Source organism: Oncorhynchus masou, chromosome 10, assembly GCF_036934945.1.
Source record: "Oncorhynchus masou masou isolate Uvic2021 chromosome 10, UVic_Omas_1.1, whole genome shotgun sequence".
In the NCBI taxonomy this organism is placed as follows: domain Eukaryota; kingdom Metazoa; phylum Chordata; class Actinopteri; order Salmoniformes; family Salmonidae; genus Oncorhynchus; species Oncorhynchus masou.
The window spans coordinates 20,710,677-20,738,528 of NC_088221.1; the positions used below are offsets into that span (position 1 = coordinate 20,710,677).

The 27,852-nt window shown below is 44.2% G+C and overlaps 1 protein-coding gene across 1 annotated transcript in view; it reads right to left on the reverse strand.

Annotated features, from left to right (window-relative positions):
• kdm6a (lysine (K)-specific demethylase 6A) overlaps positions 1 to 27,852 on the reverse strand; it is a 93,914-nt gene that overhangs the window by 44,002 nt on the left and 22,060 nt on the right. Inside the window, 2 exon segments of the mRNA XM_064976161.1 lie at positions 17,898 to 18,018; positions 22,450 to 22,515. Of these exon segments, the coding sequence (XP_064832233.1) occupies positions 17,898 to 18,018; positions 22,450 to 22,515 (187 nt within the window).

Sequence of the window (27,852 nt, forward strand, 5' to 3'; positions counted from 1 at the left end):
CCTAAATCTGTAAACAAGGGCACCCTCATAGACGTCATCCTGACCAACTGGCCCTCCAAATACACCTCCGCTGTCTTCAACCAGGATCTCAGCGATCACTGCCTCATTGCCTGTATCCGCTACGGATCCGCAGTCAAACGACCACCCCTCATCACTGTCAAACGCTCCCTAAAACACTTCTGTGAGCAGGCCTTTCTAATCGACCTGGCCCGGGTATCCTGGAAGGATATTGACCTCATCCCGTCAGTTGAGGATGCCTGGTCTTTCTTTAAAAGTAACTTCCTCACCATTTTAGATAAGCATGCTCCGTTCAAAAAATGCAGAACAAAGAACAGATATCACCCTTGGTTCACTCCAGACCTGACTGCCCTCGACCAGCACAAAAACATCCTGCAAACATCCTGCAATAGCATTGAATAGTCCCCGCTATATGCAACTGATATGCAACTGTTCAGGGAAGTCAGGAACCAATACACGTAGTCAGTCAGGAAAGCAAAGGCCAGCTTCTTCAGGCAGAAATATGCATCCTGTAGCTCTAACTCCAAAAAGTTCTGGGACACTGTAAACTCCATGGAGAACAAGAGCACCTCCTCCCAGCTGCCCATTGCACTGAGGCTAGGTAACACGGTCACCACCGATAAATCCATGATTATCGAAAACTTCAACAAGCATTTCTCAACGGCTGGCCATGCCTTCCTCCTGGATAGCCCCCCTCCCCTCCCCCACAGCTACTCGCCCAAGCCTCTCCAGGTTCTCCTTTACCCAAATCCAGATAGCAGATGTTCTGAAAGAGCTGCAAAACCTGGACCCGTACAAATCAGCTGGGCTTGACAATCTGGACCCTCTATTTCTGAAACTATCCGCCGCCATTGTCGCAACCCCTATTACCAGCCTGTTCAACCTCTCTTTCATATCGTCTGAGATCCCCAAGGATTGGAAAGCTGCCGCAAGTCATCCCCCTCTTCAAAGGGGGAGACACCCTGGAACCAAACTGTTACAGACCTATATCCATCCTGCCCTGCCTATCTAAGGTCTTCGAAAGCCAAGTCAACAAACAGGTCACTGACCAGCTCGAATTCCACCGTACCTTCTCCGCTGTGCAATCTCGTTTCCAAGCCGGTCACGGGTGCACCTCAGCCACGCTCAAGGTACTAAACGATATCATAACCGTTATCTATAAAAGACAGTACTGTGCAGCCGTCTTCATCGACCTTGCCAAGGCTTTCGACTCTGTCAATCACCATATTCTTATCGGCAGACTCAGCAGCCTCGGTTTTTCTGATGACTGCCTTGCCTGGTTTACCAACTACTTTGCAGACAGAGTTCAGTGTGTCAAATCGGAGGGCATGCTGTCCGGTCCTCAGGCAGTCTCTATGGGGGTGCCACAGGGTTCAATTCTCGGGCCGACTATTTTCTCTGTATATATCAATAATGTTGCTCTTGCTGCGGGCGATTCCCTGATCCACCTCTACGCAAACAACACCATTCTGTATCCTTCCGGCCCGCCCTTGGACACTGTGCTATCTAACCTCCAAACGAGTTTCAATGCCATACAACACTCCTTCCGTGGCCTCAAACTGCTCTTAAATGCTAGTAAAACCAAATGCATGCTTTTCAACCGTTCGCTGCCTGCAACCGCATGCCCGACTAGCATCACCACCCTAGATGGTTCCGAACTAGAATATGTGGACAATCTATAAGTACATAGGTGTCTGGCTAGACTGTAAACTCTCCTTCCAGACTCATATCAAACATCTCCAATCTAAAATCAAATCTAGAGTCGGCTTTCTATTCCGCAACAAAGCCTCCTTCACTCATGCCGCCAAACTTACCCTAGTAAAACTGACTATCCTACCGATCCTCGACTTCGGCGATGTCCTCTACAAAATAATTTCCAATACTCTACTCAGCAAACTGGATGCAGTTTATCACAGTGCCATCCGTTTTGTTACTAAAGCACCTTATACCACCCACCACTGCAACCTGTATGCTCTAGTTGGCTGGCCCTCGCTACATATTCGTCGCCTGACCCACTGGCTCCCGGTCATCTACAAGTCCATGCTAGGTAAAGCGCCGCCTTATCTCAGTTCACTGGTCACGATGGCAACACCCACCCGTAGCACGTGCTCCAGCAGGTGTATCTCACTGATCATCCCTGAAGCCAACACCTCATCTGGCCGCCTTTCGTTCCAGTTCTCTGCTGCCTGTGACTGAAACGAATTGCAAAAATCGCTGAAGTTGGAGACTTTTCTCTCCCTCACCAACTTCAAACATCTGCTATCTGAGCAGCTAACCGATCGCTGCAGCTGTGCATAGTCTATCGGTAAATAGCCCACCCAATATTACCTACCTCATCCCCATACTGTTTATATTTATTTACTTTTCTGCTCTTTTGCACACCAATATCTCTACCTGTACATGACCATCTGATCATTTATCACTCCAATGTTAATCTGCAAAATTGTAATTATTTGCCTACCTCCTCATGCCTTTTGCACACAATGTATATAGACTCTCTTTTTTCCCCCAACTGTGTTATTGACTTGTTAATTGCTTTATCTTGGACAGGTCGCAGTTGCAAATGAGAACTTGTTCTCAACTAGCCTACCTGGTTAAATAAAGGTGAAATAAATAAAAAATAAAAATTCAGGAAGCATGTGAAGGAAGACATGATCTGGACCTCAAGCCATCAACCCTGGTCTTGGGAGAGCTACAGGCTTTTGTTCCAGCCCAGCTTTAACTAACACACCTGATTCATCACAACCTTCATTAGGCATCAGGTGTTAGTTGGTGTTAGTTGGAACAAGAGCCTGCCTGCACATGCTGTAGTTATCCAACACAAGTAAAGGAGTAAAGACTGAAGACAGAACAGCCAGCAGCACTATAAAGGCCATAGCATAATCCCCCTATACAAATACACCATGACCATGACCAATGCCTAAACAGATAGTTAAATAACACACTTCTGCAGCAGGACAGTGGCGCCGGAGAAGAAGAATGATATTTTATGTGTCCCCAACCGATTGTGTTTCTTTGTTCATGTATTTGCATTATTTTTTTAAAAACGTATTTTGTGCAACTTTGCTGCTCCCGTCTCTTATGACCGAAAATAACTTCTGGACATCAGGACTGCGATTACTCACCACAGACTGGCAGAATCCTTTTTTTCCTTTAACGAGTCTGACGAGCCCGACGCAAACAATATACTGCTTTCTCGAGAACAGGCCCAGATCTCCGTGATTTGCTTGAAGAGGAGGCGGAGAAAAGGGGGCCAAAGGGCGGGCTGCCTTCTGAGAATACGTAGGCGATCTAATAAATGCCCACTTCCTTCCATTCTGCTAGAAAACGTGCTTTCTTTGGACAATAAAATAGATGAATTACGCGCAAGATTAAGCCACCAACGGGACATTCAAAATTGTAACATGTTATGCTTCACGGAGTCGTGGCTGAAGAAAGACACTATCAACATACAGCTGGGTGGTTACACGCTCTACAGGCAGGATAGAACAACGGCGTCTGGTAAGACAAGGGGCGGCGGATGATGTATTTTTGTAAATAACAACTGGTGCACTATATCTAAGGAAGTCTTGAGCTACTGACAATTTTGTATTTTTTTATTTCACCTTTATTTAACCAGGCAAGCTAATTAAGAACAAGTTCGCATTTGCAACTGCGACCTGGCCAAGATAAAGCATAGCAGTTCGACACATACAACAACACAGAGTTACACATGGAATGAACAAAACATACAGTCAATAATACAGTAGAACAAAAAGGGAAAAAAGTCTATATACAGTGAGTGCAAATAAGGTCAAATAAGGGAGTTAAGGCAATAAATAGGCCATGGTGGCAATTAAACACTGGAATGGTAGATGTGCAAAAGATGGATGTGCAAGTAGAGATAATGTGGTGCAAAAGGAGCTAAATGAATAAATACAGTATGGGAATGAGGTAGATAGATGGGCTGTATACAGATGGGCTATGAACAGGTGCAGTGATCTGTGAGCTGCTCTGTTAGATGGTTCTTAAAGCTATTGAGGGAGATGGGAATCTCCAGCTTCAGTGATTTTTGCAGTTCATTCCAGTCAGTGGCAGCAGAGAACTGGAAGGAAAGGCGAACAAAGGAGGAATTGGCTTTGGGGGTGACTAGTGAGATATACCTGCTGGAGCGTGTGCTACGTGTGGGTGCTGCTATGGTGATCAGCGAGCTGAGATAGGGCGGGGCTTTACCTAGCAGAGACTTGTAGATAACCCGTAGCCAGTGGGTTTGGCGACGAGTATGAAGCGAGGGCCAGCCAACGAGAGCGCACCTGTAGCAGTGTTGGGTAGTATATGGGGATTTGGTGACAAAACGGATGGCACTGTGATAGACTACATCCAGTTTGCTGAGTAGAGTGTTGGAGGCTATTTTATAGATGACATCGCCAAAGTAGAGGATCGGTAGGATGGCCAGTTTTACGAGGGTATGTTTGGCAGCATGAGTGAAGGAAGCTTTGTTGCGAAATGGGAAGCCAATTCTAAATGTACTTTTGGATTGGAGATGCTTAATGTGAGTCTGGAAGGAGAGTTTACAGTCTAGCCAGACACCTAGGTATTTGTAGTTATCCACGTATTCTAAGTCAGAGCCGTCCAGAGTAGTGATGCTGGATGGGTGGGCAGGTGCGGGCAATGATCGGTTGAATAGCATGCATTTAATTTTATTTGCGTTTAACCTGTTGAAACTCTAGGGGCGCAATTTCATTTTTGGGTGAAAAACGTTCCCGTTTTAAACAAGATATTTTGTCACAAAAAGATGCTCGACTATGCATATAATTGATAGCTTTTGAAAGAAAACACTCTGACGTGTCCAGAACTGCAAAGATATTTTCTGTGCGTGCCCTAGAACGTGAGCTTCAGGCAAAACCAAGTTGAGAAGGCATCCAGGAAATGAGCAGGATTTTTGAGGCTCTGTTTTCCATTGTCTCCTTATATGGCTGTGAATGCGAGAGGAGTAAGTCTGCCCTTTCTGTCGTTTCCCCAAGGTGTCTGCAGCATTGTGACGTATTTGTAGGCATATCATTGGAAGATTGACCATAAGAGACCACATATACCAGGTGTCCGCCCGGTGTCCTGCGCCGAAATTGGTGCGCAAAAGTCAGCTGCAAGTATTTTTCCACAGAATTCAGAGGAGAATGCAGGCTTCCACGAACGATATATCAATGAAGAGATATGTGAAAAAACACCTTGAGGATTGATTCCAAACAACGTTTGCCATGTTTCGGGCGATATTATGGAGTTCATTTGGAAAAAGTTTGACGTTGTAGGTGACTGAATTTTCGGTTCGTTTCGGTAGCCAAATGTGATGTACAAAACGGAACGATTTCTCCTACACACAGACGCTTTCAGGAAAAACTGCACATTTGGTATGTAACTGAGAGTCTCCTCATTGAAAACATCCGAAGCTCTTCAAAGGTAAATGATTTTATTTATTTGGTTATCTGGTTTTTGTGAAAATGTTGCGTGCTAAATGCTACTCAAAATGCTAAGCTAGCTTAGCATACTCTTACACAAATTAGTCAATTGCTATGGTTCAAAAGCATATTTTGAAAATCTGAGATGACAGTGTTGTTAAGAAAAGGCTAAGCTTGAGAGCAGGCGCATTATTTTCATTTTATTTGCGATTTTCAGAAATAGTTAACGTTGCGTTATGCTAATGAGCCTGAGGCTTTAGTCACGATCCCGGATCCGGGATGGGGAGTTTCAACAGGTTAAGAGCCGTTGGAGGCCACGGAAGGAGAGTTGTATGGCATTGAAGCTCGTCTGGAGGTTTGTTAACACAGTGTCCAAAGAAGAGCCAGAAGTATACAGAATGGTGTCGTCTGTCTAGAAGTGGATTCGAGAATCACCAGCAGCAAGAGCGACATCATTGATGTATACAGAGAAGAGAGTCGGCCCGGGAATTGAACCCTGTGGCACACCCATAGAGACTTCCAGAGGTCCGGACAACAGGCCCTTCGATTTGACACACTGAGCTCTATCAGAGAAGTAGTTGGTGAACCAGGCGAGGCAATGATTTGAGAAACCAAGGCTGTTCGAGTCTGCCAATAAGAATGTGGTGATTGACAGAGTCGAAAGCCTTGGCCAGGTCGATGAATACAGCTGCACAGTAATGTCTCTTATCGATTGCGGTTATGATATCGTTAAGGACCTTGAGCGTGGCTGAGGTGCACCCATGACCAGCTCGGAAACCAGATTGCGGAGAAGGTACGATGTGATTCAAAATGGTCAGTAATCTGTTCGTTAACTTGGCTTTCGAAGACCTTAGAGATGCAAGGTAGGATAGATATAGGTCTGTAGCAGTTTGGGTCTAGAGTGTCTCCCCCTTTGAAGAAGGGGATGACCTTGGCAGCTTTCCAATCTTTGGGAATCTCAGACGATACAAAAGAGAGGTTGAGCAGGCTAGTAATAGGGGTTGCAACAATTTCGGCAGATAATTTAAGAAAGAGAGGGTCCAGATTGTCTAGCCCGGCTGATTTGTAGGGGTCCAGATTTTGCAGCTCTTTCAGAACAGCTATCTATCTTTCAGATCAGCTATCTGGATATGGGTGAAGGAGAAATGGTGGGGGCTTGGGCGGGTTGCTGTGGAGGGTACCGGGCAGTTGACCAGGGTAGGGGTGGCCAGGTGGAAAGCATGGCCAGCCGTAGAGAAATGCTTATTGAAATTCTCAATTATAGTGGATTTGTCGGTTGTAACAGTGTTTCCTAGCCTCAGAGCAGTGGGTAGCTGGGATGAGGTGCTCTTATTCTCCATGGACTTTACAGGGTCCCAGAACTTTTTTGAGTTTGTACTGCAGGATGCAAATTTCTGTTTAAAAAAGCTAGCCTTAGCTTTCCTAACGCCCTGTGTATATTGGTTCCTAACTTCGCTGAAAAGGTGCATATCACGGGGGCTATTCAATGTTAATGCAGAACGCCACAGGATGTTTTTGTGCTGGTCAAGGGCAGACAAGTCTGGAGTGAACCAAGGGCTATATCTATTCCTGGTTCTAAATTTTTTTTTTTACATGGGGCATGCCTATTTAAGATGGTGAGGAAGGCACTTTTAAAGAATAACCAGGCATCCTCTACTGTCGGGATGAGGTCAATGTTGTTCCAGGATACCCCGGCCAGGTTGATTAGAAAGGCCTGCTCACAGAAGTGTTTTAGGGAGCGTTTGACAGTGATGAGGGGTGGTTGTTTGCTCGCAGACCCATTACGGATGCATGCAATGAGTCAGTCTTCCTAAACCAGGATTCAGACACGGCTAGGATACCTGGTTTGGTGGAGTGTGCTAGGGCAGTGAATAAAACAAACTTAGGGAGGAGGCTTCTAATGCTAACATGCATGAAACCAAGGCTTTTACGGTTGCAGAAGTTAACAAATGAGAGAGCCTGGGGGAAGGAGTGGAGGTAGACACTGCAGGGCCTGGATTAACCTCACCGGAGGAACAGAGGAGGAGTAGGATAAGGGGACGGCTAAAGGCTAACAGAACTGGACGCCTAGTACATTCAGAACAGAGAGTAAAAGGAGTAGACTTCTGGGCATGGTAAAATATATTCAATGCATAATGTACAGACAAAGGTATAGTAGGATGTGAATACAGTGGGGGTAAACCTGTGTATATAGTGATATTGAAAGAGATATTGTCTCTAGAAATAGCATTTAAACCAGGTGAGGTCACTGCGTGTGTGGGGGGGTGGAACTAAATTTTTAGCCGAGGCGTGTTGAGCAGTGCTAGAGGCTCTACAGTGAAATAAAACAATTGTTACAAACCAGAACAGTAATCGACACGGCATGGTGACGTTAGGGAAAGGCATGCGTAGCCGGGTGATCATACAAGTCCAGTGCGTGGCTTCAAGCAGCACGGGGCTAGCAGGCTAACAGAAAGGCCTTAGAGGGATGACGCAACGGAGGGAAGTCTGTTGTAACTGCACGAGGGGGGCACATCAGTGGACGGATCAGCAAGGCTCCGTGTGGTAAACCAGGCCAATTGGCAAAATATGTATAGTGGCCGAAGAAATATGTCCGAAGGGCCTCTTAAGTCAGCAGTCCAATGTGATTAAGATAGCTAGCAGACTGCAGATTAGTGGCTGTGTGTTCAGGGGTCGTTAGCTGTTATAATTCCAGGTGGAAAAAAATATATTGAAAAATATCATAATAAAAATGTTTAGAACAAAAAAAATAGGTTCAGAGCTTGCGGTAGGAATCCGGAGATATCGAGAAGAATAAGGCTGACTAGCTCTGGTTTGAGTCACGCTGTACAGACTGGAGAGAGTTGTCCGGGATAAAGGTAGCTGATGACCGCTAGCAAAGGATAGCTGACTGCTAGCTAGTGACTTCGGAATGTATTCGATGGGCCTCGTAAGCCAAAAGTCCGTTGTGCTCTAGACAGCTAGCATTCAGGGGACGTTAGCTGCAAAGGTCAGAAGGTTCAGAGCTTGCGATAGGAATCCGGGGATATGGAGAGAAAAAATAGGTCCGGTATGCTCTGGTTGAATCGCATTGTACAAACTGGCGAGAGCTTTCCGAGCTAAGGTTAACTGATGACCGTTAGCTGGCTAGTTTATGTTGGAGAGATTCCAGTATTAGGCAAAGAAAAACTTTAGAGAAAAAGCAGGTCCACATCACATTGGGTGAGGCGGGTTGCAGGAGAGTATTTTGAAATAAGGGTTTAGAAAAATATAAAAAGATATGCGAAGAAAAATATATAAAAATATATATACATGGGACACGACAAGATGAAGCACAAATACGTCTGACTGCTACACCATCTTGGATATTTAACGATTACAACAAATGGCAATTACAACAATACTGAATGAACACTTATTTTAACTTAATATAATACATCAATAAAAGCAATTTAGCCTCAAATAAATAATGAAACATGTTCAATTTGGTTTAAATAATGCAAAAACAAAGTGTTGGAGAAGAAAGTAAAAGTGCAATATGTGCCATGTAAGAAAGCTAACGTTTAAGTTCCTTGCTCAGAACATGAGCACATATGAAAGTTGGTGGTTCCTTTTAACATGAGTCTTCAATATTCCCAGGTAAGAAGTTTTAGGTAGTAGTTATTATAGGAATTCTTGGACTATTTCTCTCTATACCCTTTGTATTTCATATACCTTTGACTATTGGATGTTCTTATAGGGACTTTAGTATTGCCAGTGGCTCGAACCAGGAACACATCGAAAACAGCCACCCTCGAAGCAGAGTTACCCATGCAGAGCTAGGGGAACAACTACTCCAAGTCTCAGAGCGAGTGACGTTTGAAACGCTATTAACGCACACCCCGCTAACTAGGTAGCGATTTCACATCGGTTACACCAGCCTAATCTCAGGAGTTGATAAGTTTGAAGTCATAAACAGTGCAATGCTTGAAGCATTGCGAAGAGCTGCTGGCAAAACGCACGAAAGTGCTGTTTGAATGAGTGCTAAACGAGCCTGCTGCTGCCTACCATTGCTCAGTCAGACTGCTCTATCAAATCATAGACTTAAATATAACATAATAACACACAGAAATAGGAGCCTTTGGTCATTAATATGGTCCAATCCAGAAACTATCATTTAGAAAACAAAACGTTTATTCTTTCAGTGTAATACGGAACCGTTCCGTATTTTATCTAACGGATGGCATCCCTAAGTCTAAATATTGCTGTTACATTACACAACCTTCAATGTTATGTCATAATTATGTAAAACTTTGGCAAATTAGTTCGCAATGAGCCAGGTGGCCCAAACTGTTGCATATACCCTGACTCTGCATGCAATGAACGCAAGAGAAGTGACACAATTTCACATGGTAAATATTGCCTGCTAACCTTTCTTTTAGCTAAATATGCAGGTTTAAAAATATATACTTCTGTGTATTGCTTTTAAGAAAGGAATGGATGTTTATGGTTAGGTACACGTTGGAGCAACGACAAGTCCTTTTTCACGAAAGCGCACCGCATCGATTTATGCAACGCAGGACACGCTAGATAAACGAGTAATATCATCAACCATGTGTAGTTATAACTAGTGATTATGATTGATTGTTTTTTATAAGATAAGTTTAGTGCAAGCTAGCAACCTACCTTGGCTTCTTACTGCATTCACGTAACAGGCAGGCTCCTCGTGAGGCAGGTGGTTAAAGCATTGAACTAGTTAACTCTAAGGTTGCAAGATTGAATCCCTGAGCTGACAAGGTAAAAATCTGTCGTTCTGCCCCTGAACAAGGCAGTTAACCCACCATTTCTAGGCCGTCATTGAAAATAAGAATGTGTTCTTAACTGACTTGCCTCATTAAATAAAGTTGTAAAAAACAATCATAATAAAATCGGCGTACAAAAATACCGATTTCCGATTGTTATGAAAAGTTGAAATGGGCCTTAATTAATTGTCCATTCCAATTAATCGGTCGACCTCTACTACAGAGGGTAGTGTAAACGGCCCAGTACATCCAGGACCTCTATACCAGTGGGTGTCAGAGGAAGGCCCTAGAAATTGTCGAAGACTGCATCCACCCTGGTCATAGACTGTTCTCTCTGCTATCGCACAGCAAGCGGCACCGGAGCACCAAGTCTAGGTCCAAGAGGCTTCTAAACAGCTTCTAACCCCAAGCCATAAGACTCCTGAACATCTAGTCAAATGGCTACCCAGACTATTTGCATTGCTATTGTTATTTTACTGCTGCTCTTTAATGATATGTTACTTTTATTTCTTATTCTTATCTGTATTTTTTAAAGCTGCTTGTTGGTTAGGGGCTACTAAGTAAGCATTTCACTGTAAGGTCTACACCGGTTGTATTCGGCACGTGACTACTATTTGATTTGCATCCTGTGATTTGTGTCCTGTCTTCTACAATGTCTTCTCGCCATCTCATCAGCCTGTGACTTGGACACACATACAGAGCATAGCTTACTGCATTAGAAAGGACATACTGTACCATACGCAGACACTGACTTTTAGTCTCTACTGGTAACGCAACACTGGAAAATGGAGGCAAGAGAATGTAACCCAAGTCAAAGCTCCTGCAGCAAGACCAGGCACAACACCTCATCATAACATGGTGCTGCAGACAGAGGTGGCAGTCTAAAATAAACATAAGGTGTCACACACAGTTAAGAACCATCGGCCTTGCAGCAGAAGCGGTCAATGTCAGACATAAAAATCAGGGCAGCTCAGCCAACCTCCCTCCCTCTCGCTCTCTCACGCCTCAGTTAGGGCCGGCTGGGAGTGAGACACTGCTAACACACAGTCATTACTGTCACACACACACACACCAACAGAGAAGTGGGAGATTTAACTGGGTCAAACACACACATATCTTCAAAGCCACACACACCTAATCAATAACATACACACTGGTCATCGAGAATATATCACCACATCAAACACAAATGCAATACATTACCATACATGCCAAGCCTTTTGTGCGGTTGCAGGAACTCCCTTAAACGCCATTACATCCTCCAGCAGCCCTCTTCTTCTCTCCCTTTCCCTCCCTCTACAGCTCTCTATCGCTCCACTACCAGGCAGATAATGCAGCAGGATTGTCAGCTTGCCTTTCCTCCCCCCTCTCTCTCTCTCTCCACTCTCTCCGTTCTCTGTGTCACTGATTCCTATTGAGCAGACGGCAGCACTAGAGAGGAGAGAGATGACAATAACTCCAGGCAGGCAGACACCCTCTCTCCTCTTCCTCCCCCTCTCTCTCGCTCTCCTCCAGCTGAGAATCTGCTCTATGGTCACACAGGAAGGAGGATTCTCATCACCTGACTAATATGCACCAGTCAATTACTCTCATCCTCCCTCTCACTCTCTGGGTTCTGCCTTTCTCACAGCTTACATTGTGGGGTAGGTGTGAGTTGTAGGTACAGTAACAGCTGTTGGTAACTGGCAAGACATAAATTCTATGCAAAATGGCTGAGTGTTTCCATAGGTTGGCTCATTGATTCCTTTTACATGAAAATACTAACAGCATTTCTAAACTGTTACTATGGCTAAGCCTTTTCTCCATCCAGAAAACTTACCACTGCCTTCCTCCCTCGTCTCCCCACTCTGTCATGAAGGAGGAAAAGCAATTGTCGCTAAGGCCGTATGCTTTGAGGTCTCCACCCCTCCCTTCTCCCTCTCCTCCTTTACACACTCATCACTCAGCCTCCCTTCTCATTCCTCTTTTCCCTCTACTCATACCCTCTCCATCTCTCCTCCCTACCCTATTATTTTCTCTCTCCCTCTCTCTGCTCACACCTCCTCCTCCTTCTCTCCATAGATAACTGGGCCAGTGTGTGTGTGTGCACGCCTGTGTGGCTGGCAGGGTGCCGTAGAGCTCAGTGGGGAGTGTATGTGACTAAGGCAAGGGAGGACGTGCAGCACGTGTGAAGCCTGTTCAGTTGAATACGGCTTCTTGTACACTCACACAGTCAGCAGCCAATCAAGGGCAAACCAGGGCAGGACCAAAAACACTAGACACCTGGCTCTTTCCCCTCCTCTCCCAGGGAAGGGTGTCCATCCTGGCCCATCTCACCAGTCTGAGAGAACCCATCCTGTGTACAATCTCCCCATGGCTCTTAGTCTCTCAAGACAAAAAGGGTTGCCTCCCACAATGTAGAAGCTTAACATGTCTGTATGTATACAACGTTACTTTGGAATAGAGGAAAGGGCACAAATAGGAGCTAGCAAGATTGAGATCACAGATGTTATAGTTAATGAGTGCCTTTTGCACGCGTCTAGTTTGTATGAGCTTCAGCAATATACCGTATAACGACAGTATGATTTTAGATAGATATTATTGTGAAGTGTAAACCTCTAAGAGCAACCACGGCTCAGCCGCGAAGTGGTAGGCCACACAAGCTCACAGAATGGGACTGCCGAATGCTGAAGTGCATAACGTGTACAAATTGTCCGCAAAATAACTGTTCGTCGGGAGTTTCATGAAATGGGTTTCCATGGCCGAGCAGCCGCACACAAGCCTAAGATCACCATGCTCACTTGTAAAGCTTGCCACCATTGGACTCTGGAGCAGTGGAAACGCGTTCTCTGGAGTGATGAATCACGCTTCTCCATCTGTCAGTCTGATGATGATGCCAACTGTAAAGTTTGGCGGAGGAGGAATAATGGTCTGGGGCTGTTTTTCCATGGTTCGGGATACGCCCCTTAGTTCCATTGTTGGAAAATCTTAATGACACAGCATACAAGCATTTCGCTACACTCGCATTAACATCTGCTAACCATGTGTATGTGACCAATACAATGACATTCTAGATGATTCTGTGCTTCCAACTTTGTGGCAACAGTTTAGGGAAGGCCCTTTCCTGTTTCAGCATGACGTTGCTCCCGTGCACAAAGCGAGAACCATACAGAAATAGTTTGTCGAGATCCGTGTGGAAGGACTTGACTGGCCTGCACAGAGCCTTGACCTCAACCCCATCGAACACCTTCGGGATGAATTGGAACGTTGACTGCGAGCCATGCCTAAATCGGGCATCAAAACGACCCTTGAATAATTAGGGTAAACAATAAATCAACCGTTCCATTTTGGCAATTGCATTCACAAATTCATGCAATTGTTTTTAGTCTTTGCTGTAATAAAGGTTTAACCAAAACAAAAAAACTCTTGTACGCTAAATTTATTTAAATATTGTTTACATTGTTCCAAATGGTCAGAGAAATTATATTGTAATCTAACAGCACCTGTTTGGGACACACAATATGCAAGCAGCTCCTTACCTTCTCTTACTTGATCTCCAGTATTTTCCACAACTAGTCAAATTTATTCCACACATCTGACTCTCCCTTTAACTCCTGAGCAACCACTAAACAAGCCCCGTTTCATGTAAATTTTTCACGCCCTCTACATCCATTTTGCTGTCACGTGTTACGGTGTTCAGAGCTTGTTATAACCAATTTTTTGATGTGATTATGATATGCTATAGGTCCGGCCCTATCGATGCATTCGCGTGTCACGTAAAGAGAGCAAAAGTCAAGGGAAAAGGGAATGTTTTTCCTTAACAAACGAGGCATTTTGGTAACAGAACTTTTCAGTCAGAAATTATTGTAATTGTGTTGCAGCTTCAGCAACACGATAAACATAATGTTCTGTGGTGGTCGCTGCAGCAGGTATGAGAGGGGGATAGGGCGATAAACACTGTTGATGTTCTGTGGTGGTCGCTGCAGCAGGTATGAGAGGGGGATAGGGCGATAAACACTGTTGATGTTCTGTGGTGGTCGCTGCAGCAGGTATGAGAGGGGGATAGGGCGATAAACACTGTTGATGTTCTGTGGTGGTCGCTGCAGCAGGTATGAGAGGGGGATAGGGCGATAAACACTGTTGATGTTCTGTGGTGGTCGCTGCAGCAGGTATGAGAGGGGGATAGGGCGATAAACACTGTTGATGTTCTGTGGTGGTCGCTGCAGCAGGTATGAGAGAGGGACAGGGCGATAAACATTGGTGATTTTCTGTGGTGGTCGCTGCAGTAGGTATGAGAGAGGGACAGGGCGATAAACACTGTTGATGTTCTGTGGTGGTCGCTGCAGTAGGTATGAGACTACGGGTGCTAGTCAGTCACTCGCTGGTCATTTATTTTATTTTTCATTATTCTTTTTTTACACAACACAGCAAGTCTGTGATCGGCACAACCAAATCAATTGCAGTAGGACTCCATCTAGTCATTTGTGTCTCTTAATTATTTAATCAAACAGTGTGCTTATAGCATCAGACAAGCTCAGTGCATATAGTTGATTTGATTAAAACACATAGGATGCATCTATATATGGAAAAATACCTGTTTAAAATGTTCAATCAATCTTTTGGTCGAGAGAACAGACTGTCACCAAAGATATTTTTTTAGTAAGGGACAGCTTAGTCCCCGAATAAATAAATAAAATGTCAACTGAGTTGTCCGTTCTTTCGACCAATCGATTGGTCTACATTTTAAGACGTGTATTTTATATATACTGAACAAAAATAAACGCAACATGTAAAGTGTTGGACCCATGTTTCATGAGCTGAAAAAAAAAAGATTACAGAAATGTTTCACACACACAAAAAGCTTATTTCACTGAACTTGTGTACACATTTGTTTACATCCATGTTACTGAACATTTCTCCTTTGCCAAGATAATCCATCCACTTGACAGGTGTGGCATATCAAGAAACTGAATAAACATTCGATTAACCTGTTGAGTGTAGGGGGCAGTATTTTGATGTTTGGATGAAAGAACGTACCCAAATGAAACTGGCCCAGAATCTAGAATATGCATATAATTGTCAGATTAGGATAGAAAACACTCTAAAGTTTCCAAAACTGTTAAAATATTGTCTTAGAGTATAACAGAACCGATATTGCAGGAAATCCAACCCGGAAGTGCTGTTTTTCCTGAAAGCTCCCTGTTCCAATGCCAACCGGATTCATTTTCCTATGGCTTCCCCACGGTGTGAACAGTCTTTAGACAAAGTTTCAGGCTTTTATTTTGAATTCTGAGATCACATTGCGTCATTGGATGGCTGGGTGCCAGCAGCGTTTGCATGCTCGAGCAGCTTGGAGCAGACATTTTCTCGCTCTCTCCTATTGAAGAAGCTACAGTCCCAGTTGAAATATTATCGATTACATATTGTAAAAACAACCCGAGGATTGATTACAAAAAAACGCTTTAAGAACTTTACGGATACTATTTTGAATTTTCGGTCTTGACCTCTCGAGCCTGTGGATTTCTGAACATAACCTCCATTTGTCTCAAGTTGAGGGAGCGTGCAATTGGCAGGAATGTCCACCAGAGTTTTTGCCAGAGAATTTAATGTTCACTTCCCTTCCAACATCATTTTAGATAAGTTTTTCTGTCTGTAATAAAGCATTTTTGTGGGGGGGAATCTCATTCTGATTGGCTGGGCCTGGCTCCCAAGTGGGTGGGCCTATGGCTGCGCCCCTGCCCAGTGAAATACATAGGGCCTAATTTATGTATTTCAATTGACTGATTTCCATATATAAACTATAACTCGGTAAAAATGGTTGCGTCTATATTTTTATCCAGTACACATAGTTAAATAGAACTATAAGAAATTTAAGATTTGTCCAATTCTATCCAGCTCATGGCTCTAGCTATGCATGTGGTTTGCTAACTTGTTAGATGTCAAGATCAAGGTTCTTTGGTTACAGCAGAGATATTCAGTCTTGTCCTGGATCCCTGTTGCGTAAACAGTTTTGTGCATAAAAAATTTGAAATTATATATTTTTGGAAATAACGCCCCTTGTGTGCACATTCAGTTATACAGCATACCCCTGAATGGTACAAAAAAGTTATGACTATCAAAATCTGGACAACACCCAACCCTATTGCGGATACCATTTTTATGTCTCGGTGTCCAGTATAAGGAAGTTAGAGGTAGTTTTGTGAGCCAATGCTAGTCTATGAATATTTGCTAGCATGCTAACCTCCTTCATACTGGACACAGAGACATAACATTTTTTATACACAAGTCGGACTTTGGGAAAGTAAAATCCCAAAGTATCCCTTTACTCCCAGACATAGTGCTGTTGCTGCCCTAGGTCTGGGACTTCAGAGAGAACATGGCTCCTCTGACCTCTTTCAGTAGCACATGAATCAGACGCAAACATGGGTATCCATCCACAGCCAACCCAGCTATGTAGTGAAGCTACAGGTATTTACAGTAAGTCACAATCTAGTACTGGGAAGTATGGGAGCAAAGGAAACAAAACATGAGGCGGACTGTAGTTATTGAGGAAAACAGTCATAATGTTGGAAAATGTTGGAAAAAAATGCCTTAGGTTGTCACCCAGTGTCACATTTGTTTCACTTGCAAGCTATAGCACATCATATTTTACAAAAGTACGCTAAAGGGCCATAGAGAAAAGTCTGCTTCTTGTTTTCTTTATTGCCAAGGAAAATCTGGTATTGTAGTATCGCGATACGGGTATCGTGACAACACTACTGTCTAGGGTGATGGAATTCAACATGCTGGGAGGGAAAGCTGCAGCTGAAGCGGCCTTATTTGGACAGATCCCTCAGGACTATGACCATTAGCAAATATACTGCATGCAAACCATAGTTACAGCCTTGGCTGGCTGTAAAAGACTACTCAGAAACAGTCAAAAGCAGACAGACTACTACAGCTAACCCTTCTATGAGCTCTACTGGGAATAAGAGCACACCTATCAAATGCACATGCACACACCTAACACCAATCAAATGTATGGCAGCTCCGACACTGTCTGGGTCAGAAGCCCTCGGGTTGGTGTGTGCATTTCTCTGTCTGGTCTGGACAAAACAAAAGTATACATTCACAAGGGAATAGAAACAGAGAGCCACCCTGGCTTATAGTGTCAATGGCACAACACAGGTCTACACACCCGCCAAACAACACACTATTCTTACTCTTAATCCAGCAGGGAAGATAGCCGGTCTCATAGTTTACCATAGGGTCATAGAGGACCTGTTTTGAACAGGTAGAAGAGAGGCTGCTAACCCCATTAGTTACCGAGGGCGGGGCCTGTTGATATTTACATGACATTTCAGTCATTTAGCAGACACTCTTATCCAGAGTGACTTACAGTAGTGAGTGCAATGATTTTCATACTTTATTCGTACTGGTCCCACGTGGGAATCAAAACCACAACCCTGGCATTGCAAAGGCCATGCTCTACCAACTGAGCCACGAGGGGCTGGTGCACTGGGGCACTAGGTCACTCCTGGTCCGGGAGGGCTGCTGTGTGCGCAGGCGATGTCCATAGGGGTGTGTACAGTGCTAGCTATGCTACATACCTAGGCTTATACTGTGCTGTAGCAGTTATAGTAGTAGCCACAGTAGTACCAATAGTAGTAGTAGAAGCAGTTGTACTAATAATAGTAGTACTAATAGTAGTAGTATTAGCAGTACATACCTTTAGACTTGACTCATAATCGGTGTTGCCTTTAAACATGAGGCCCAGTCTCATGTGGATCTCCGTGGCTCGGGAGAAACTGGGGTCAACATAGAGCACTTCCTGAAACGCTTTTATCGCCCTGCACACACACAGAGACACAGGAGGAGAGGGTTAAACATAGGTTGGAACAAAACACGACACATAAAAAAAAGACTTTCATTCACAAAAGCAAAAATGTGTGGAAATAACCTAAGGGTCCTTTTTTTCATGGGATAAAAATAGAGCGAGTAGCTATGGCAAAGAACTAAAGGACTGTTGATTCTGAATGCTAGAGCATCCCTGAATTGTGTGGGTGTGTGTGAGTGAAAGAGCAAGCACCGCTGTCACCAAAATTACCTCCACCCACAACCACCCCGATATAAACCAGAAAAAACAAGACACCCCATATAGGCTACAAAACAAACATACTCCACTCTACTGCGCCACCCCTCTCCTATACAAATACACACATCTTACAAGTAAACACCAACTATAACAACATACACAAATAAATACACTCACAGTGCGGTTGTGAAAACAAAGGCTATCGTATGTCACCACGGAGGTCTGCCACAGCAAGAGAGACTACAGTAGAAACACTGATCTCACTGCTGAAGCTGCCTGTGCACTGCTCGCTCGCTCGCACGCACGCACGCACGCACACGCACACACGCACGCACGCTGCTGTGCTGAAGCAAAGCACTCTGAACCCATTGGCCTCTCTCCCCCTCCTATCCCTGTTCCAATCCTTCCTTCCTCCCGCTCTCGTTCATTTGTTCCCTCCAGAGAGCTAGGCGCTCCAGCTTCTCTAGGCTGGAACAGATTGGCAGAGACACAGAGCAAAAGGCAGACAAGCTGACAGAGAATACCTTCTACAGGACAGACAGATAAGAGGCAGAACACTAAACAATACCAAGTGTTCTCTGACTGAACCCCAATTATACCAGAGTTAAGCTATTAGTGACAAAGTGGTGTTGTATTATGAATCTGACGTAGGCCATATAACCCACTGCTCTAGCCCTGTAGCTCTCCAGGAACAATGTTGGTGACTAGGACTGGGAATTCCCAGGGAACTAACGATAGATTAGAACTATACTTTGGTGCCGATACGGCATGTATTGCCATACACAGGGCTGCGCACAATTGGCCCAGCGTCGTCTGGGTTTGGCAGGGGTAGGACATCATTGTAAAAAAACATTTGTTCTTAACTGACTTGCCTAGTTAAAAAAAATAATAATAATAATTGCAATTCGATACTGTGATTCTATTGCGATTTGATGTTCTAAATATATTGCTCACCATGTCTGCTGCAGAGAGATAAGAGAGAGAACTACTTTTGATCAGTCATGGCAATAAAAAGGGCTGAGAACAAAAATGGTGCGGTACAGTCAACTAGCGCAAAAATAATATCCCGATATGTAACTGTCAATTTTCCCCCCATCTCTATTGGTGACCACTTCTCTGGCCCTATGAGGTAACATTACATCTTTCAGCTCTGAATTCCTCGGAAGTCTCTAGCTGGTGATGTAACATGTCCTACATTGAGGGAGAAACCCAAATGACCCGCTTCTCTGTATCCCCCTCCCCCATGTGGAACTCCCTTCCCCTGGGAGAGAGAAGGGCTATACTATATACAGTACCAGTCAAAAATTTGGACACACCTACTCATTCAAGTGTTTTTCTTTCTTTTTAGTACTTTCTACATTGTAGAACAATAGTGAAGACATCAAAACTATGAAATAACACAAAAAGTGTTAAACAAATCAAAACATATTTTGTATTTTAGATTCTTCAAATTAGCCACCCTATGCCGCTTGGCATTCTCTCAACCAGCTTCATGATGGCGTCACCTGGAACGCATTTCAATTAACAGGTGTGCCTTCTTAAAAGTCCATTTGTGGAATTTCATTCCTTCTTAATCATTTGAGCCAATCAGTTGTGTTGTGACAAAGTGGGTATACAGAAGATATCCCTATTTGGTAAAAGACCAAGTCCGTATTATGGCAAGAACAGCTCAAATAAGCATAGAGAAATGACAGTCCATCACTATTTTAAGACATGAAGGTCAGTCAATCCAGAAAAGGTCAATAACTTTGAAAGTTTCTTCAAATGCATTCGAAAAAAACATCAAGCGCCATGATGAAACTGGCTCTCATGCGGACCGCCACAGGACAGGAAAACCCAAAGTTACCTCTGCTGCAGAGGATAAGTTCATTAGAGTTACTGGCCTCAGATTGCAGCCCCAAAAAAACTTCAGAGTTCTCCACATCAACTGTTCAGAAGAGACTGCGTGAATCAGGTCTTCATAGCTGAATTTCTACAAAGAAACCACTACTAAAAGGACACCAATAAGAAGAAGAGACTTGCTTGGGCCAAGAAACACAAGCAATGGGCATTAGTTACGGTGGAAATCTGTCCTTTGGTCTGATGAGTCGAAATTTGCGACTTTTGGTTCCAACCGCCGTGTCTTTGTGAGACGCAGAGAGGTGAACGGATGATCTCTGCATGTGTGGTTCCCACCATGAAGGATGGAGGTGGTGGTGTGATGGTGTAGGGGTGATTTGTTGGTGACACCATCAGTGATTTATTTAGAATTCAAGGAACACTTAACCAGCATGGCTACCACAGCATTCTGCAGCAATACCCCATCCCATCTGGTTAGCACTACGTGCGACTGTCATTTGTTTTTCAACAGGACAATGACCCAAAACACACCTCCAGGTTGTGTAAGGGCTATTGACAAAGGAGAGTGATGGCATGCTGCAACAGATGACCTGGCCTCCACAATCCCCCGACCTCAACCAATTTGAGATGGTTTGGGATGAGTCGGACCGCAGAGTGAAGGAAAAGCAGTGCTCAGCATGTGGGAACTCCTTCAAGTCTGTTGGAAAAGCATTCCTCTTGAAGCTGGATGAGAGAATGCCAATTGTGTTTGACTGGTACTGCTCAGTGATTTCTAACAAGTCAATTGATAAAATTTCTCCCTGCTAGAGCTGCTGGTCAACTGTAAGTGCTGTTATTGTTAAGTGAAAATGTCTAGGAGCAGCAACGGCTCAGACACGAAGAGGTAGGCCACACAAGCTCATGGAACGGTACCGCCAAATGCTGAAGCAGGTAGCCCGTAAAAATCGTCACTGGAACTGCAACACTGGAAGCAACGTCAGTACAACTGTTTGTCGGGAGCTTCGTGGTCAAGAAACCGCATACAAGCCTGGGGAAGACCCTTTTCTGTTTCAGCATGACCATTTATTATTTATTTTACTTTTTTATTTTACCTTTATTTAACTAGGCAAGTCAGTTAAGAACAAATTCTTATTTTCAATGACGGCCTAGGAACAGTGGGTTAACTGCCTGTTCAAGGGCAGAACGACAGATTTATACCTTGTACAATGTTCCAATATCTACTGGAAAGCCTTCCAAGAAGGAATGGAGGCTGTTATAGCAGCAAAGGAGGGAACCAACTCTATATTAATGACCATGATTTTGGAATGTGATGTTCGACAAGCAGGTGTCCACATACTTTTGGTCATGCCGTGTATGTAAACTTGGGAGGCTGACAGCACTGGAGGCACTCAAGGTCAAGGAAGGGGAGAAGAAAGGGTGGTGCAAGGACCAGAACTAGGGTTGGTGTTGGCTAGCTTGTGTACACCTATCCAAACTGAAAAAGATCTCCTGGTCAAAAAGGTTGCACTTAAAACAATGGAGCACTCAAAAGTGTGCAAGTATCTATTTACTGTTGTAGATGAATGCCTCACAAGCTAATGGAATGGCTGGAGTTGACCGATGCAAAACACATTTCTTTTTAATAAGGCCTAAGCATCTCATCATGCTCGTGGTATACATTGCTAATGGATGGCTCCCCAATGCAATCATTAAATCAAGCTATATTTATACAGCACACTTCAGATGTAGGATGCAACGCAATGTGCTTTACAGGCGAAAAAAACATTTAAACAATGAAAATAAATGACATTTTTACTACGCAACAAACATAAGAGAAAAGAAGAAGAAGGACAAACTAAAAAACACTAAGGAAAAGTAAAGCTAAAAAGATGTGTTTTAAGATCACAGTTTCAGCCCTGCTCAGGTTCTCTGGCAGGCTATGCCTCTCCATGCCTCTTAGTCCTAGGCTTTGGGATTGTGAAAAGGCCAGTGCCAGAGGACTTGAGGGACCTACTGGGTACATAACTTAAAAGCATGTCTGACTTGTATTTAAAAACCCAATAGAAGAACCTTAGATCTAAAACTCAGGCAGCCAGTGCATTACCCATTACCAATAACACTTTTTGGAGAAAAGCAAAACAAAAATGGCCTGATCGGATGGCTTGACTGTTGGCTTTATAACATTTAGATCCAATATGGCTCCTAATCATGGCAGTAACATTAGCTGCATTATTCTTGATAAAAACAACTAACACGTAGATGCATAATGACTGCCTAGACAACATTTAGATTCAAGATGACAGCCAGTTGCATCAAAGACACATCCTCGCAGTATTACTCCCTATGGAAACTAATAGAGGGGGCCTACCTTCTCTGTCCTGCCTGGGCCTCTGAGGAGGGGGGCTGCACTGGCCTAGACAGGGAGAAAGGGGACCTACAGTAGTCAATATCAGGCAATGCCACAGACACCTAGCAGCACTACACAGCCTCAGCAAAGCACTTACTCAACAAGGACCCAAGTACAGTAATACATTCCCCATCACAGGTATATGGGGAGGGAGGGTATTTAGTTACTACTCCTCTGGTGCAATGTAGGAAATCACTTTTGAGATTTGAATTATTCAGTTAGTAATTTATATAGTGGCACCTCTTCTACTAGCTGCTTGAAAATGAAAAAAAAAAACAGTGTACATTCTCTCGCTCCAAAACCATCGTTTTAATTCCTTGTTCTAAGATGTTGGGGAGGGGGGTGCTAAACTGACATCTGGAATTGTTTTTAAAAAGGGTCATACTATGGATAATTTAGCTATCTGATTTGGAATTTTAAGTTAACTTTAGGTATAATAAAAAATTTAAAGATTGGGATAAAATATAGATTTTGGGCCATTATAACTAAAGCCATAGAACACATTGAATAACACATTCATAAATGGCAAAAAGGACAGCAAAAGAAAAAAAGTCGTAAGAAACAAGGTTTTGAAATGTCTGTCATAAATCTAGGATTAAATATATTTATATATATATGGGCTCCCGGGCGCAGTGGTTTAAGGCACTGCATCTCAGTGCAAGAGGCATCACTACAGTCCCTGGTTCGAATCCAGGCTGTATCACATCCGGCCGTGATTGAGAGTCAAATAGGGCGGGCACAATTTGCCCAGCGTCATCTGGGTTACGCCGTCAATGTAAATAGAAATTTGTTCTTTTAACTGAATTGCCAAGTTAAATAAAAATAATTTAAAAATATATATCTCCGGAGCACCGGATCTCACACTCTCACACACACACACACACACTCACGCCCTGACCTTAGTTCCTTTTTTATGTCTCCGTTTTAGTTTGGTCAGGGCCAAACACAGACATACAAAACCTAGAATACACAACATAGAATGCCCACCCCAACTCACGCCCTGACCTTAGTTCCTTTTTTATGTCTCCGTTTTAGTTTGGTCAGGGCGTGAGCATTCTATGTTGTGTATTCTAGGTTTTGTATTTCTGTGTTTGGCCTGGTATGGTTCCCAATCAGAGGCAGCTGTCGATCGTTGTCTCTGATTGAGAACCATACTTAGGCAGCCTGTTTTCCCACTATGGTTTGTGGGTAGTTGTTTTCTGTGTCTGTGTTTTACCATACAGAATTGTTTCGATTTTAATTTATTATCTTGTTCTTTTGTATTCAGTGTTCGGTTATATTTCATTAAAATATGTATACTTGCCACGCTGCGCATTGGTCCGATCTTTCCTACTCCTCCCCAGAAGAGGAGGAAAACCGTTACACAGAACTACCCACCAAAAAAGGACCAAGCAGTGTGGTAACCTGGAGCAGAGGGTTCTGGAATCCTGGACTTGGGAGGAGATACTAGAAGGCAAGGGACCCTGGGCACAGGCTGGGGAATATCGTCGCACCAAGGAAGAACTGGAGGCAGCGAGAGCTCTGCGGCGGCGATATGAGGTAAGGCAGTGCAACAGGCAATAGAGGCAGCCCTCCCCAAAAAATGTTGGGGGGCAAACCGGGAGACTGGCGGAGTCAGGCAATAGACCTGAGCCAACTGGTCAAGCACCATGTTATGCGGTCAAGCGCAAGGTGTCGCCAGTGCGCGCTCATAGTCCGGTGCACTATAGGCCAGCCCCCCGCAAATGCCATGCGAGAGTGGGCATCCAGCCAGGGCGTATTGTGCCGGCCCAGCTTGTTTGGTCTCCGGTACTCCGTTTCGGCCCAGGGTATCCTGCGCCGGCTCTGCGTGCTGTGTCTCCGGAGCGCTGGGAGGGTGCAGTGCGTCCTATGCCTGCGCTTCGCATGTGCCTGGCGAATGTGGGCATTGAGCCTAAGGGAGAGGTGCGAGTGGTATACACCAGATCTCCAGTGCTCACCCACAGCCCGCCCCAACCTGTGCCTGCACTCTGGAGGGTCCGGGGTAAAGTGGTCATCCAGCCTGGAGGAATGGTACCACGGCTGCGCACCAGAGCTCCAGTGCTCCCACACAGCCCGGTCCATCCAGTGCCTCATCCACGCACCAGGCCTCCTGTAGGTCTCCCCAGCCTGGTGGGTCCTGTCTCCTCCCTCCAGGTTCTCCTGTCTGTCCAGAGCTGCCCGTCTGTCCGGAGTCGCCCGTCACTCCGGCACAGCAGGAGTCGCCCGCCTATTCGGGGCCCGCTGCAAGGGTCCACAGTCCGAGGTCGGCGGCGAGGGTCGCCGCTCCAAAGGCGCCACTTAAGTGGGCCAAGACTGATGGAGTGGGGTCCACATCCCGCGCCAGAGCCACCACCGTGGACAGATGCCCACCCAGACCCTCCCCTATGGGTTTAGATTTTGCTTCCGGAGTCCGCACCTTTTATATATACACACACACACACTGTCACGTCCTGACCTTAGTTCCTTTTTTATGTCTCCGTTTTAGTTTGGTCAAGGCGTGAGTTGGATTGGGCATTCTATGTTGTGTATTCTAGGTTTTGTATTTATGCGTTTGGCCTGGTATGGTTCCCAATCAGAGGCAGCTGTCGACCGTTGTCTCTGATTGAGAACCATACTTAGGCAGCCTGTTTTCCCACTGTGGTTTGTGGGTAGTTTTCTGTGTCTGACCATACAGAACTGTTTCGGTTTTCATTTATTTCTCTTGTTCTTTTGTGTTCGGTTATATTTCTTTAAAATATGGACACTTACCACGTTGCGCATTGGTCTGATCTTTCATACTCCTCCTCAGAGGAGGAAAACCGTTACACACACACACTATAGTTAAGTTTTAGAACACCTACCCATTCAAGAGTTTTTATTTTTACTATTTTCTACATTGTATAATAGTGAAGACATCAAAACTATGAAATAACACACATGGAATCATGTAGTAAGCAAAAGTGTTAAATCAAAATATATTTGAGATTTTTCAAAGTAGCCACCTTTTGCCTTGATAATAGCTTTGCACTATCTTGGCATTCTCTCAACCAAGCTTCATGAGGTAGTCACCTGAAATGCATTTAAATTAACAGGTGTGCCTGTTAAAAGTTTATTTGTGGAATTTCTTTCCTTCTTAATGCATTTGAGTCAATCTGTTGTGTTGTGACAAGGTAGGGGTGGTATACAGAAGATAGCCCTACTTGGTAAAAGACCAAGCCCATATAATGGCAAGAACAACTCAAATAAGCAAAGAGAAACGACAGTCCATCATTACTTTAAGACATGTAGGTCAGTCAATCCAGAAAAGTGCGGTTGAAAAATCATCATATGATGAAATTGGCTCTCGTGAGGACCATCACAGTAAAGGAACACCCAGGGTTATCTCTGCTGCAGAGGATAACTTCATTGGAGATACCAGCCTCAGAAATTGGAGCCCAAATGAATGCTACACAGAGTTCAAGTAACAGACATCTCAACATCAACTGTTCAGAGAAACCATTACTAAAAGACACCAATAAGAAGAAGAGACTTGCTTGGGCCAAGAAACACAAGCAATGGACATTAGACCAAAGGACACATTTCCTCTGGTCTAGACTCCAAATTGGAGATTTTTGGTTCCAACCGCCGTGTATTTGTGAGATGCGGTGTGGGTGAACGGATGATCTCTGCATGTGCATTTCTGTAACTCCTTCAAGACTGTTGGAAAAGCATCCAGGTGAAGCTGGTTGAGAAAATGCCAAGAGTGTGCAAAGCTGTCATCAAGGCAAAGGGTGGCTATTTGAAGAATCTCAAATATAAAACATATTTTGATTTGTTTGACCCTTTTCTGGTTACAAAATGATTGCATGTGTTATTTCATTGTGTTGATGTCTTCACTATTCTACAATGTAGAAAATAGTAAAAATAAAGAGAACCCCTTAGGTAGGTGTCCAAACATTTGACCACACACACACACAGAGAGAGAACTTTTCCCACATTTTGTTACGTTACAGCCTTCTTCTAAAATTGACTAAATTATTTTTCCCTAATCAATCTACACACAATACTAATAATTTATTCAAAACAAAATGACTGAAATCACATTTACATAAGTATTCAGACCCTTTACTCAGTACTTTGTCGAAGCACCTTTGGCAGCAATTACAGCCTTGAGTCTTCTTGGATATAACGCTACAAGCTTGGCACACCTGTATTTGGGGAGTTTCTCCCATTCTTCTCTGCAGATCCTCTCAAGCCCTGGCAGGTTGGATGGAGACCGTCGCTGCACAGCTATTTTCAGGTCTCTCCAGAGATGTCCAGGCTCTGGCTTGGCCACTCAAGAACATTCAGAGACGTGTCCCGAAGCCACTCCTGCGTTGTCTTGGCTATGTGCTTAGGGTCGTTGTACTGTTGGAAGGTGAACCTTCACCCATGTCTGAGATCCTGAGAGCTTTAGAGCAGGTTTTCATCAAGGATCTCTCTGTACTTTGCTCCATTCATCTTTGCCTCAATTCTGACTAGTCTCCCAGTCCCTTCCGCTGAAAAACATCCCCAAACCATGATGCTGCCACCATGTTTCACTGTTGGGATGGTGCCAGATTTCCTCCAGACGTGAAGCTTGGAATTCAGATCAAAGTGTTCAATCTTGCTTTTATCAGACCAGAGAATCTTGTTTCTCATGGTCTGAGAGTCTTTAGGTGCCCTTTGGCAAACTCCAAGCGTCTGTCATGTGCCTTTTACTGAGGATTGGCTTCTGTCTGGCCACTCTACAATAAATGCCTGATTGGTGGAGTGCTGCAGAGATGGTTGTCCTTCTGGAAGGTTCTCTCATCTCCACAGAGGTACTCTGGAGCTCTGTCAGAGTGACCATCAGGTTCTTGATCACCTCCCTGACAAAGGCCCTTCTCCCCCGATTACTCAGTTTGGCCGGGCGGCCAGCTCTAAGAAGAGTCTAAGTGGTGCCAAACTTCTTCCATTTAAGAATGATGGAGGCCACTGTGTTCTTGGGGACCTTCAATGCTGCAGAAATGTTTGGGTACCCTTCCCCAGATCTGTGCCTCGACACAATCCTGTGTCAAGAGCTCTACGGATAATTCCTTCGACCTCATGACTTTTTGCTGACATGCACGGTCAACTGTGGGACCTTACATAGACAGGTGTGTGCCTTTCCAAATCATGTCCAATCAATTTAATTTAACACAGGTGTAGAAACATCAAGGATAATCAATGGAAACAGGATGCACCCGAGGTCAAATTCAAGTTTCACAGCAAAGGGTCTGAATACTTATGGAAATCTTTTTATTTTTTACCATTTCTAAAAACATGTTTTCGCTTTGTCATTATGGGGTATGCGTGTAGATTTATGAACTTTTTTGATTTAATCAATTTAAGAATAAGGATGTAATG